This window comes from Dipodomys merriami, unplaced genomic scaffold (assembly GCF_024711535.1).
Source record: "Dipodomys merriami isolate MVZ:Mamm:240054 unplaced genomic scaffold, mDipMer1.0.p SCAF_373, whole genome shotgun sequence".
NCBI lineage: Eukaryota > Metazoa > Chordata > Mammalia > Rodentia > Heteromyidae > Dipodomys > Dipodomys merriami.
In genome coordinates, this window is record NW_027205304.1 from 624310 (window position 1) to 638552 (window position 14243).

The 14243-nt window shown below is 44.1% G+C and overlaps 1 protein-coding gene across 1 annotated transcript in view; it reads right to left on the reverse strand.

Annotated features, from left to right (window-relative positions):
• Agfg2 (ArfGAP with FG repeats 2) overlaps positions 1 to 6608 on the reverse strand; it is a 43514-nt gene extending 36906 nt beyond the window's left edge. The window contains exon 1 of the mRNA XM_069989299.1: positions 6561 to 6608. Coding sequence (XP_069845400.1) covers positions 6561 to 6598 — 38 coding nt within the window. The 5' untranslated portion in view covers positions 6599 to 6608. The remainder of the gene's footprint in view (positions 1 to 6560) is intronic.
• Positions 6609 to 14243: the final 7635 nt, after the last annotated feature.

The window sequence follows — 14243 nt, forward strand, 5'->3', positions numbered from 1 at the left end:
GCCGGGCGCTGGTGGCTCACACCTGTAATCCTAGCTTACTCAGGAGGCTGAGATCTGAGGATCGCGGTTCAAAGCCAGCCCGGGCAGGAAAGTCTGTGAGACTCTTATCTCCAATAAACCACTAGAAAACCGGAAGTGGTGCTGTGGCTCAAGGGGGTAGAGCACTTGCCTTGAGCTGAAGAGTGCAGGGACAGTGCCCAAGCCCAGAGTTCAAGCCCCACCACCAACCAAAAAAAAAAAAAAAAAAATCCTTGCGTCCAGGCAACAGTAGCTCATGCCTCTAATCCTAGCTTCTTAGGAGGCTGAAATCTGAAGATCATGGTTCAAAGCCAGTCTAGGCAGCAAAGTCCCTGTGAGACTCTTATCTCCAATTAACCACTAAAAAAGCCAGAAGTAGAGCTATGGTTCGAGCACTAGAATTCCAGCCTTGAACAAAACAACTTTGGGACAGCACCAAGGCCCTGAGTTCAAGGCCCAGGACCAACACACACACACACACACACACACACACACACACACACACACACACACACACACACACACACACACACACTTTTTTTTTGGGGGGGGGGTCCAGTTGTGGGGCCTGAACTCTGGGCCTGGGCGCTGTCCCTCAGCTCTTCAGCTCAAGCTCAAGGCTAGCACTCTACCACTTGAGCCACAGCGCCACTTCCGGCATTTTTCTTTTTGCTTATGTGGTGCTGAGGAAGCAAACCCAGGGCCTCAAGCATGCAAGGCAAGCACTCTACTACTGAGCCACCTTCCCAGCCCGTCACACACACACATTTAAGAAAAAAAAAACTAGAAAAAATTGCCTCATAGGGCTGGGAATGTGGTTTAGTGGTACAGTGAAGCCCTGGGTTCAGTTCCTCAGTACTACATAAACAGACAAAGCTGGAAGTGGTGCTCTGGCTCAAGTGGTAGAGTGCTAGCTAGCCTTGGGCAAAAAGAAGCTCAGCGACAGTGCCCAGGCCCTGGGTTCAAGCCCCAGCACTGACAAAAGAAAAAAAAAGAAGAAAAAGAAAAAGAAAAAATTGCCTCAGTCTATTTTCCTCTGACTGGATTTTGCACATCACTCTTGATTTCCTGCTATTTCCCAACTCCTGTGACCCAGCACATTTGATTGGCAGTCAGGAATATAGTAGAAATTAGATGGGGGTACAAGGGATTGGAGGAGCCCTATTCTCTCAAGACATTGTTGTTCTAACTGCGAGGATTTCACTCTTTGATAATCAAGACCTTCATTTTTGTTTTTTGGGTTTTGTTTTTGTTTTTGTTTTGTCAGTTGTGGGACTTGAACTCTGGGCCTGGGCGCTGTCCCTGAGCTCTTCAGCTCAAGGCTAGTGCTCTACCACTTAAGCCACAACACCACTTCTGGCCTTTTCTGTGTATGTGGTACTGAGGAATTGAACCCAGGGCCTCATGCTGCAAGGCAATCACTCTACCACTGAGCTACCTTCCCAGCCCCTTTTGTGTGTGTGTGTGTGTGTGTGTGTGTGTGTGATGGGGGCTGGCCTGGGTGCTATCCCTGAGCTCTTCAGCTCAAGGCTAGCACTTGAACCACAGTGCCATTTCCATTTATTTGGTGGTGAATTGGAGATAAGAGTTTATGGAGGGATTGGGAAGGTAGCTCAGTGGTAGAGCGCTTGCCTTATATGCACGAGGCTCTGGGTTTGATTCCTCAGTGCCATATTAAGCAGAAAAAAAGCCAGAAATGACGCTGTGGCTCAGGTGGTAGAGCGCTAGCCTTGAGCTGAAGAGCTCAGGGACAGCACCCAGGCCAGAGTTCAGGCCCCACAACTGACAAAAAAATAAGTTTCATGGACTTTCCTGCCTGGGCTGGCTATGAACCACAATCCTCAGATCTCAGCCTCCTGAGAAGCTAGGATTACAAGTATAAGCCACCGGTGCCCAGCTCAAGACCTTAATTTTAACCTTAATTTTAACCCATAACTAAAGCTATGAGGTTGACGATGGGATCATTTTTTATTATAAAATACCTGGCAGAATACTTTAATAATATAGTTGAAAGCCGGGCGCTGGTGGCTCACGCCTGTAATCCTAGCTACTCAGGAGGCTGAGATCTGAGGATCGCGGTTCAAAGCCAGCCCGGGCAGGAGAGACAGTGAGACTCCTATCTCCAATAAACCACCAGAAAACCGGAAGTGGCGTTGTAGCTCAAGTGGTAGAGCACTCGCCTAGAGCTGAAGAGCTAAGGGACAGCGCCCAGGCCCAGAGTTCAAGCCCCACGACCGACCAAAAATAAATAAATAAATAAAAATAAATAAATAAAAATAAAAAGCAAAAATAATATAGTTGAAAAAATATACATAGTATAAAAATATACATAGTATATATTTTGCATGTTAATTATGATGTCTAAGGATAAACTGGTAAATTCAACAGTCAATAAGTAGATGTGCCGGGTGCCTGTGGCTCACGCCTGTAATCCTAGCTACTCAGGAGGCTGAGAATTAAGGATTGCAGTTCAAAGCCAGCCCAGACAAGGAAAGTCCATGAGACTCTTATCTCTAATTAACAACCAGGAGAAGAAGTGGCGCTGTGGCTTGAGTGTTAGAGCGCTCGCCTTCAGCTGAAGAGCTGAGGGACAGCGCCAGGCCCAGAGTTCAAGCCCCAGGACAGCCCCCCCCCCAAAAAAAAAGAGTTGTCAAAATAAGTAGAATGTAATCTATATTCATTTTAGAGTGGTTTTTTTGTTTTGTTTTTGTTTGTTTTTTTTTGCCAGTCATGGGACCTGAACTCTGGGCCTGGGCGCTGTCCCTCAGCTCTTCAGCTCAAGGCTAGCGCTATACCACTGGAGCCACAGCGCCACTTACAGCTTTTTCTGCTTATATGGTGTTGAGGAATCGAACCCAGGACCTCATGCATGCGAGGCAATCACTCTACCACTGAGCCACCTTCCCAGCCCTATTTTAGAGTATCTTTAAAAAAAAAAAAAAAAAAAGAAACTGGTCCTTGAAACTCAAGGCTCTGAGCTTCTTTTGCTCAAGGCTTGAACTCTACTACTTGAGCCACAGCTCCACTTCTGCCTTTTTGCTGTTTAATTGGAGGTAAGAATCTCATGGACTTTCCTGCTGGGGCTGGCTTCAAACCATGATCCTTAGATCTCAGCCTTCTGAGTAGCTAGGATTACAGTCATGTGCACTAGTGCCCTATTGACTCATTTTTAATGGTTTCCAAACACTGGCTAGTGCCATGTGTTTGCTTCCCTCTCCCCATCACCCAACACCCACATTGGAGCTTGCACTCAAGGCCTGGGCATACACGCAAGTCCTTCATTCCACCATGGGGAACCAGACACCTTATCCCTCCTTCCCTTCACCCTGTTCCTCCCCTTTGCAGTTCCCTCAACCTCCGCATCCAGAAAAATGGTTGAAATTATCTCCATTCTTCAAGGCCTGATTATAATTCCAGCACCTTTATGTAACCTTTTATTTTTATTTCATCTTTCATTCTACGCCCTACAGTTGCAGCACAAGGCTGGGATGGGAGATAACTGAGACAATTGGGTTGTGTCTTGCAGTGTGATAATAGTCTGGCTGGGGTATGCTGTGTCCCAGAAGGAGAAGGGAGCAGGTAGAGAATGTTCACTTGCTTTAAAGATAGTATGTTCCTTCAAGTTGACTTTCCAGTCTTAGAGTTTAGAGCTTTTAGAAAAGTCAGGAACTATTATTTTCACGCTAATGGTGTTTTTTCTACCAAGCTCCTCTTTGAGCTCCTCTTTTTTTTTTTTTTTTTTTTGTCGGTCGTGGGGCCTGAACTCTGGGCCTGGGCGCTGTCCCTCAGCTCTTCAGTTCAAGGCTAGCACTCTACCACTTGAGCCACTGCACCACTTCTGGCCTTTTCTGCTTATGTGGTGCTGAGGAATCGAACCCAGGGCCTCAGGCACTGAACCACCTTCCCAGCCCTCCTCTTTTTTTTTGTTTTTTTCTTGTCCTTGTTTTTGTTTTGAGACAAGATCTCATTTTGTATCCCATGGTGGGGGTAGGGTAGCATGAAATTTATGATCCTCATGCCTCAGCCTCCAGATTGCTGGGATTACAAGTATGCCCATTGATGCCCTGCTAATCTGCTTATTTATTTACTTACTTATTTATTTATTCATTTATTTATTTGGTGTTTCCTAAGGTAGAGTGCTAGCCCTGAGCTTCTTTTGCTCAGGACTAGCATTCTACCACTTGAGCCACAAATCTACTTTCAGCATTTTGGTGGCTAATTGAAGATAAGAGTCTCATGGACTTCCTTGCCTGGGCTGGTTTTGAACCATGATCCTGAGATCTCAGTCTCTTGAGTAGCTAAGATTATAGGCATGACTGTGAGCCTCTGGTGCCTGGCTAAACTCTTCCCCACTATTCGAAACCTTTCAGGCTCTATTAGTCTGGAGCCATTTTCTGCCTCAACAGCTGAACAATATCTTGTCCTTGGCAATGACCTTCTTAACATTCTTATGGCCTTTGGGCATTTTTATATGGCTGGATTAAACAGCTGGCATTTTTCTCTTGAGCTGCTGGTTGGCTTTTCCTTCAATGAGGTTCTATGTATATGGGGGACAGAGGGCCATGCTCTGCACACAAGAATCTTCTATGGGTGCAGCTTCCAAGGAAGCTCTGAATTAGCATACCCCCTCTGCCATTCACTTTCATATGAGCATCAGTCGCTATCTATCAAAATACTGTGGGTCTGAATTATATAAAACAGTCAAAACCCTACCATATTGCCTACCTCCTGCCCCCCAGAAATGTTAAATGATTCCACCAAATAAAACCACAACCTTAGGTCATCTGAAGAATAAGACAGGTGCTCATGCACCTAGCTACTCAGGAGGCTAAGATCCAGAGAACTGAGGTTCAAAGCTAGCTCAGACAGAATGCTCTGAGAGATTCTATCGCCAATAAAGCTAGTAAAAAAGCCAGAATGGAAGTGTGGCTCAAATGCAGAGTGCCAGCAATGAGGCCCTGGGTTCAAACCCAGTACTGCAAGAAGGAAGGAAAGAAAGAAGGAAAGAAGGAAGGAAGGAAGGAAGGAAGGAAGGAAGGAAGGAAGGAAAGAGAAGAGAGAGGGGAGTGAAGGAAAGAAAAAAGAAGAAAGGAAAGAAGGAAGAAAAAAAGAAAAATCTAATCGAAAGCTTCCTTTTTTCCTTTGGTGCCAGTACTGGGGCTTGAATTTAAGGCCTAATTTTCTACTTGCCTTTTTCTGCTCAAGGCTGTTAGTCTATCATTTGAGCCACAGCTCTACTTCAGCTTTTTGTTGGTTGACTGGAGACAAGAGTCTTAGGGACATTTTTTTTTTTTTTTTTTTGGATCAGGTCATGGGGCCTGAACTCTGGGCCTAGGCGCTGTCCATCAGCTCTTCAGCTCAAGGCCAGCACTCTACCACTTGAACTACAGCGTCACTTCCAGCTTTTTTCTTTTTGCTTATGTGGTGCTGAGGAATCAAACCCAGGGCCTCTGGCATGCAAGGCAAGCACTCTACCACTGAGCCAACTTCCCAGCCCTCTTAGGGACATTTCTGCCTGAACTGGCTTTGAACTTCAGTTCTCAGATCGTATCCTCCTGAGTAGCTAGGGTTAAAGGCATGAGCTATTAGTACTGGGAACCCCTAAATGTTTTAATTCACCCAGTCCATCTCGAAGCAGACCAACCATAACAGTTTATAACCCAAATGCAAAGATGCATTTCCTGGTACTTGATTAGCAAAGTGACTGAAGAGCTTCACGGCAGATGAAAATAATAATGAATATACTTAATTTTTTCCCACTAATTCTAATTTTTCCAGGTTTCCCCTCATTGCTCTGAAATTTCTGGAATGTGTACATAGGGCCTGGCCACCCATCATTGGGCTTTAAACAGGACTATCAAACACAATTAGCTTAAGGTCACCATTTGGTCAGTGGAAAAATTTTTAAATGGTGGTGATACAATCTCTGGTATTTTCAGCCTGTGGTTTCTGGCTCTCAGCCATTTTGGGGCAAAGAAAGATTGCCCCAAGTTGCTGGCATAGGTCATTGTGCAATCTGGTTGAGTCCCAGACAACTTGTCCTATCCCTTCTCTTAGGAGTGGTTGGGAAATAATAGTAGAGTGAGGGGAGTTGGGCCCTCAGGGTGGGCCACCACTGTACAGGTGCATACACCTGGCTCCGAACTACTTTTTATTGTGGAAAATTTCAGAGTCATGTGCTGAAGAAATGCTATTAACAAACGAGCATATCCCATCATCCAACTTCCGTGCTCAGCACGTGATTAATGCATGGCTCATTTTGTTTCTCCTTGCTTTTTCTTCTTCCCATTTTATCTGAAGCAAGTCCAAGAGCTCAGATTCAGGTACCAGTGACTCACTCACATAGTTCAAAGTCAACCTTGACAGAAAAGTCCAAGTGACTCCAACACCAATTAGCCAGCAAAATAAATAAAATGCTAGATTGGAGGCATGGCTCAGGTTTTGGAGTACCAACCATTAGTAAAACAAAACAAAACAAACAACAAAATAAACAAACAAACAAACAAGGGGTTGGGAAGGTGGCTCAGTAGTAGAGTGCTTACCTTACATGCATAAGGCCCTGGGTTCCATTCCTCAGCATCACATAAGCAGAAAAAGCCAGAAGTGGTGCTGTGGCTCAAGTGGTAGAGCACTACCATGAACTGAAGAGCTGAAGGACCATGCCCAGGCCCAGATTTCAGGCCCCATGACTGACCAAAAACAAAAACAAACAAAAAACAAGTTGAGAACTCCTAGCACTGAGTTCAAGTCCCAGTCCCAGCTCAAAAATAAATAAATAAATAAAAGAGCTCAGATAATTTCTTTCATTAATGTTTCAGTATCTGGCTGGGAATGTGGCTTAGTGGTAGAGTGCTTGCCTGGCATGCATGAAGCCCTGGGTTCGATTCCTCAGTACCACATAAACAGAAAAAGCCAGAAATGGAGCTGTGACTCAAATGGTAGAGTGCTAGCCTTGAACAAAAGAACCTCAGGGACAGTGCACAGGACTTGAGTTCAAGCCCCAGGACTGGCAAAACAAAAACAGTAAAAAGAAAAAGCCTCTTATTTCCATTTCCTTAATTTCAAATAAATATTATTTCATATAAATATTTTATGGGGGGGGAGGATGGGATGGGATGGGAAGGGGAAACAAAGGAGGAGGCTATAATGCTTGATAAGAAATGTACTCATTATCTTGCCCATGTAATTGTAACCCTTCTGTACAGTATTTTCACAATTTAAAAAAAAAGAAAAAAATATTTTATCAGATGCACATAGGCATTGTGCCTTTTTGTTCCTCTCCAGTTCTGGCTTTTTGGTAGTTAAGAGTCTCACCAATTTTCCTGTCTGAATTAGCTTGGAACTGGGATCCTTAGATCTCATATCCTGATCCTCAGATCCTGAGTACCTAAGGTTACAGGCATGAGCCACCAGCGCCTGGCTCAGTATTCTCTTTTAAAATTAACCACAATACATTTTATCATGTCTAAAAATTAATAGTAACCCCTAATATCTTCAAATATTCAATCAGTGGTCATATTCCCAGTTGTCTCATAAACATAACAAGGGAATTTTTTTAAAGGAGTTTTATTAAATCAGGAACCAAATAAACTTCACAGATTACAATCAATAATACATACTTTGGATGAGGGATTTTTTTTTTTAAGCTATACTGGGAATTGAACTCAGCACTTGGTAATTGCTAGGCAAGATTTCTACCACTCAAGTCCCCCCCAACTGCCCCCCAGTCCCCCTTGCTCTTTGCTTTATTTATTTATTAATTTATTTAGTGTTTTTGTTGTTGTTGATTTGTTTTTTTTGTCAGTCGTGGGGCTTGACCTGTAGGCCTGGGTGCTGTCCCTGAGCTCTTCAGCTCAAGGTAAGCCCTATACCACAGTGCCACTTCCAGTTTCCTAGTGGTTAAATAGAGATAAGAGTCTCACAGCCTTTCCTGCTGGGGCTGGCTTTGAACCACGATCCACTGGTGCCCTGCCTGTTTTTTTGTTTTGTTTTGTTTTGTTTTGAGGTAGATTACCAAGTTTTTGCCTGGGCCTTCCTGGGACCACAATCCTCTCACCTACACTTCTGTATAGCTGAGATTATAGACAAAAGCCACTGTACCAGGTGGTAGTATTTCCTTTTTGGCGTGTGTGTGTGTGTGTGTGTGTGAGTGTGTGTGTGTGTGTGTGTGTGTGTGTGTGTGTGTGTGTGTGTGTGTGTGTGTGTGTAACAGTACTGGGACTAAAACTCACAGCCCAGGCTCTGAACCTTAACTTTTTCACTCAAGGCTGATTCTTTACTACTTGAGGCCACACTCTAGTCTTGGCTTTTTGGTTGTAAATTGGAGATAGAGTCTGAAGGACTTTCTTGCCCAGTCTGACTTCAAACTGCAATCCTCAGATCTCAGCTTTCTGAATTGCTACGATTACAGATGTGAGCCACATGCATCTTTTAAGGTGTAAATTCCATTTCCAAAAAATTATCCTATGGCAATAGTTACACAAATAATGCAAAGTTAAATGTAGCCAGGCCCTGGATGGCTCACGCCTGTAATCCTAGCTGCTCAGGAGGCCAAGATCTGAGGATCCTGGTTTGAAACCAGACTGGAGGAAAGTCCATGAAACTCTTATCTCAAATAACAATAACAAAAACCAACAACAACAAAAAACAACAGCAGGGTGTTGGTGGCTCATACCTGTAATCTTAGCTACTCAGGAGGCTGAGATCTGAGGATCATGGTTCAAAGCCAGCCTGGGCAGGAAAGTCCATGAGACTCTTATCTCTAATAAACCACCAGAAAACTGGAAGTGGCACTGTGGCTTAAATGGTAGAGCACTCACCTTGAGCTGAAGAGCTGAGGGAAAGCGCCTAGGCCCAGAGTTCATGCCCCATCACACACACACACACACACACACAGAGTTCATGCCCCATCACACACACACACACACACACACACACACACACAAGCTCAGGGACAGCACTCAAATCTGATTTCAACCTCCCCACAGGCACACTTATAATCCCAGCTACTCAGGAGTTGGAGATAGGTGGATTTTGGTTAGTGCCAGCCCAGACAAAGTTATGGAGACCCCCATCCCAAACAAAAAACAAAACCCAATCTGGACCTGGTGGTAGCTAGTACACTTACATAAAACTATGGTTCCAGCCAGGCACTGGTGGCTCACACCTGTAATTCTAGCTACTCAGGAGGCTGAGATCTGAGGATCATGGTTCAAAGCCAGCCCCAGCAGGAAAGTCAGTGAGACTCTTATCTCCAATAAACCACCAGAAACCAGAGCACTGGAGGCTATTTCTGGTCTATTATTCTAACAGACTTATGCAGAGTCCTATGCCATGATGCTCTGGTTTTGTCTTATGTTTTAGTATTTGATAGAGCAGGTCATCTGTTATTCTCCTGTTTCAGAATATCCTGTTTTTTCCCATTATCTTTCTGGATGAACCTTCAAAGAAAAATTTTTTAAATCAACCTTCCCAGATAATCATCATTTTGAGACTATGTTGAATTTTGTGGGAAAACTAACATCTTCTTATATTGAGTATCTTATCTAAGAACAAGTTATTACTGTTTATTCAAACCTCCCCCTTTTATTTTTTATTTGTGTGGCTTTGGGAATCAAACCCAGGGCCTTAAGAATACTGAGTAGCAAAGGCTGGGAATGTAGCTTAGTGGTAGAGTGTTTGCCTAGCATGCATGAAGCCCTGGGTTTGATTCCTCAGTACCACATACACAGAAAAGCTGGAGGTGGTGCTGTGACTCAAGTAGTAGAGTGCTAGCATTGAGCAAAAGAAGATCAAGGACAGTGCCCATGCACTAAGTTCAAGCCCCAGGACTAGCAAAATGATGATGATGATAATAATGAGCAGCCTGGCACTGGTGGCTCATGCCTGTAATCCTAGCATCTCAGGAAGCTGAGATCTGAGGATTGCAGTTCAAAGTCAGCAGGATAGTCTATGAAACTCTTATCTCCAATTAGCCACCAGAAAACTGGAAGTGGTGCTTTGGCTCAAAGTGGTAGAGTGCTAGCCTTGAACACAAAAGCTCAGGGATAGTGACCAGACCCTTAGTTTATGCCCTATGATGGACATAAAGATTACTAAGCAAAGCTGGGCACCAGTGGCTCATGGCTATAATCCTAGCTATTCAGGAGGCTGAGGGCTGAGGGCTGAGGATCGTGGTTCAAAGACAGCCTGAGCAGGAAAGCTCATGAGACTCTTATCTACAATTAACCTGAAAAAGTCAGAAGTGATTCAAGTGGTAGAGTTAGCCTTGAGCAAAAAAATGCCCAGGGACTTTTTTATTCACCCTGCACAGTGAATAAAAAAACAAAAAACAAAAAAATTTAAAAAAGAAAAGTGAGCACTGTAGCCATGAGCTGTTCCCCAGCCAGTCTCCAGTCCTCTCCAACATGGTCTTATACATCTCTTGTTAAAAGTTATTCTTAGGGGCTGGGAAGGTGGCTCAGTGGTAGAGTGCTTGCCTTGCATGCATGAGGCCCTGGGTTTGATTCCTCAGCACCACAAAGCAGAAAAAACCGGAATCGGCACTGTGGCTCGAGTGGTAGAGCACTAGCCTTGATCTGAAGAGGTGAGGGACAGCACCCAGACCCAGAGTTACGATCCCATGACCAATGGAAAAAAAAAGAAATTATTCTTAGATATGTTATGGTTCTTATTGCCCTTAGCCCCAGGGATTAGCTCCTTTCCTTAACTTTCTATTGGAAAAATAAAAAGTTTACATTTTCTTCCTCATTCTTAAATCTAGCTTAATTCTTAAATCTAACCTGGGCTCACTAGTTTTAAACTCAGAGCCACCTATATCTATAGCTGGGACTACAGGTGCATGCTACTACATCCAGCTCAAATGAATTTGTGTGTGTGTGTGTGTGTGTGTGTGTGTTGTACTAGGGCTGGAACTCAGGGCCTCATACTCTCCGTTTTCTTGTTCATGGCTGGCACTGTATGAGGCACACCTCTAGCCCAGCTTTCTGCTGGTTATTTTGGAGATGGAGTCTCACAGACTTGGCCCAGGCTATGGTCTCAAATCTCACTCCTCCAGATCTCAGCCTCCTGAGTAGCAAGGATTTCAGGCATGAACCTATTCTTCCTCCTTCTCCTCTACCTTCTTTTCCCTCTTTTCCTTTTCCTCCCCCTCCCCCCGTCTCTGTCTCTCTCTGTCTCTCTGCTAAGATCTCAGAACTTGTAGCAGCCCACAATTAAGTCAGCCTCAAACTTGATATCTTCATACTCCAGCCTCCCAAGAGCTGGGATAACAGGTGTGTCTCACAATAAAGCAAAGTGAGGGCTGGGAATGTGGCTTAGTGATAGAGTGCTTGCCTGGCATACATGAAGCCCTGGGCAAAAAAAAAAAAAAAAAAGCACTGAGAGCATAAGGCCTTGAGTTCAAACCCCAACATGTGTGTGTGTGCGCACATGCACATGCGTATGCATGCACATGCATATGCACACACATGTATGCTCACAAATTATAAAATAAATTTGAGCTGGGTATATCTGTAATCCCAGCCATTTGAAAACTGAGGTAGGATCATTGATTAAGCCTAAGAATTTAAATCTGGGATACAAAACAAGACTCTATCTCAGAAATAAACCAAAGAAACAAATTTAGTTGGGCCACCAATGGCTCATGCCTATAAAATCCTAGCTACTCAAGAAGCTGAGATCTGAGAATAGCAGTTTGAAGCCAGCTCCAGCAGAAAAGTGAGACTCTTATCTCCTATTAACCAGTCAAAGCCAGAAGTGGAGCTGTGGCTCAAATGGTAGCCTTGAAGAAAGTGCTAGCCTAGAATAAAAGTACTAGCTTTGAATAAAAAGTTCAAGGACAGGCCCTGAGTTCAAGCTCCACAACCGACCAAAAAAAAACCAAATAAAAAAAATTTAACCTAGCCGGGCGCTGGTGGCTCACGCCTGTAATCCTAGCTACTCAGGAGGCTGAGATCTGAGGATCGCGGTTCAAAGCCAGCCCGGGCAGGAGAGACCGTGAGACTCCTATCTCCAATAAACCACCAGAAAACCGGAAGTGGCGCTGTAGCTCAAGTGGTAGAGCGCTCGCCTTGAGCTGAAGAGCTGAGGGACAGCGCTCAGGCCCAGAGTTCAAGCCCCACGACTGACAAAAAAAAAAAAAAAAAAAAAAAAAAATTTAACCTGAATTTGTTAACATCTATGAAATAACAATATCATGATTTTTCTATGATGAATAAAAAGCAATACAAAACTGTGTTTTAGAAACTGCTCATGGGGATGGGAAGGTGGCTCAGTGGTAGAGTGCGTTCGATTCCTCAGCACCACATAAACAAAAAGAAAAAAGCCAGAAGTGGCGCTGTGGTTCAAGTGGTAGAGTGCTAGCCTTGAGCTGAAGAGCTGAGGGACAGCGCCCAGGCCCAGAGTTCAGGACCCACGACCGGACCCAAAAATAAATAAATAAATAAAAAGTAAAAAATAAATACTGCTCATTCCACTTGAAAAAAATCTTGTAAAATCACATATTTATAAAAACTCTATTCTAGCATGTAACAAATTTTCCATCCTGCATGTTCGCTGTTGCTTCAAAGCCACTCTCAAATCTCTGGGTGTTTTATTTTATTTTATTTTTTGGTGCCAGTCCGGGGCTTGAACTCAGAATCTAGGCACTATCCTTGAGCTATTTTGTTTTACCTCTTGAGAGACAGCATTACTTCCAGCTATTTTTGGTAGTTAATTGGAGATAAGAGTCTCATAGATTTTCCTGCCTGGGCTGGCTTTGAACTGAAATCCTCAGAAGTAGGTAGGATTATAGGTGTGGGCCACTGGGACCTGTTTGTATGTGTGTGAGAGAGATTCCTGAGGTTTGAACCCAGGGCCTGCACTATCCATTAGCTTTTTGTGCTCAAAACTGGTGCTGTACCACCTGAGACACACCTCTACAAATGCTTTTTTGCTAATTTGTTGGACCTAAGTTTCACACTTTCTTGCCTGGCTGCCTTTGAACCAGGATCCTCACGTCTTAGCCTCCTAAGTAGTTAGGACTAGAGGAGTGAGCTACTAGGGCCTAACTAAGGCTGATTTTTTTTTGGGGGGGGGGATATCTCATTTACAGTCGCTTAAACACACTTCCTGTCCCTCCTTCCCAACATCCTAGAGCTTTCTTTCTACTCTTCTGTACTAAATGTTACCTCTCTTTCTTTGTTGGCAGTACTGAAGTTTGAACTCAGGGCTTCACGTGTGCTAGGCTGATACAATGCTGCTGAGCCGTACCTCCAGCCCTGTTTGGTTTTTTTTGTTGTTGTTGTTTTTGTTTTTGGTCAGTAGTGGGGCCTGAACTCTGGGCCTGGGCACTGTCCCTCAGCTCTTCAGCTCAAGACTAGCACTCTACCACTTGAGCCACAGCACCACTTCTGGCTTTTTCTGCTTATGTGGTGCTGAGGAACTGAATCCAGGGCCACATGCATGCAAGGTGAGCACTCTACCACTGAGCCACCTCCCCAGCTCTTGTGTGGTTTTGTTGTTATTGTTGTTGTTTTACTGGATAATAATTCCTGCCTGAGCTACACACCTGAGTCTTGATATACCAATTTTAGGCATCCCAGAGTTCAGGTCACAGGTATCTGCCAACATACCCAGGTTCCTTCTGTAGAGATGGAAAACTTACAGACTTTATCTTCCCCCTACCTCTGTCTCCCACATAGCTTGTGATGACAGGGACATACCACTGTACCCAGGTATGGGTTTAGAAGAGATCTCAAGAGCTGTTTTGACTAAACTGATGTTGAACAATCCTCCCATTTTCAATCTCCTGAGTAGCTAGGATTACAGGTATCCACTACTGGCTTTTCCTGCCTTCTCCATCTGTGCATGGCCAAGAGCACACAGCAGGGCCTCAATAAATGCACAAAGGTCCACTGCACAGTGCGTTCCAATGACTTACCTTCCTGAGACACAGCCACTCAACCTCCTCCTCAGACAACATTCAACTCCCACCCCCACCCAGGGTAACAAGGAAAAAGCAACAGGGAGCAGGAGGAGGAGGAAGGAGAGGAGGATAAAAGAGAGAAAGAAAAAAGGAGATAAAAGGAAAATTAGGAAAAAGAGAAGGAGAAAGAAAAGGAGGAGGAACAGAGCACATCTGGGAAATTTAAGAAGCCAGCTGCAGGATCATGAGTCTTTTAATATATTAGTCTGAAAAGAAAGGAATTAAAAAAAAAAAGTTCCTGACAGCTCTTCCGTTTTGT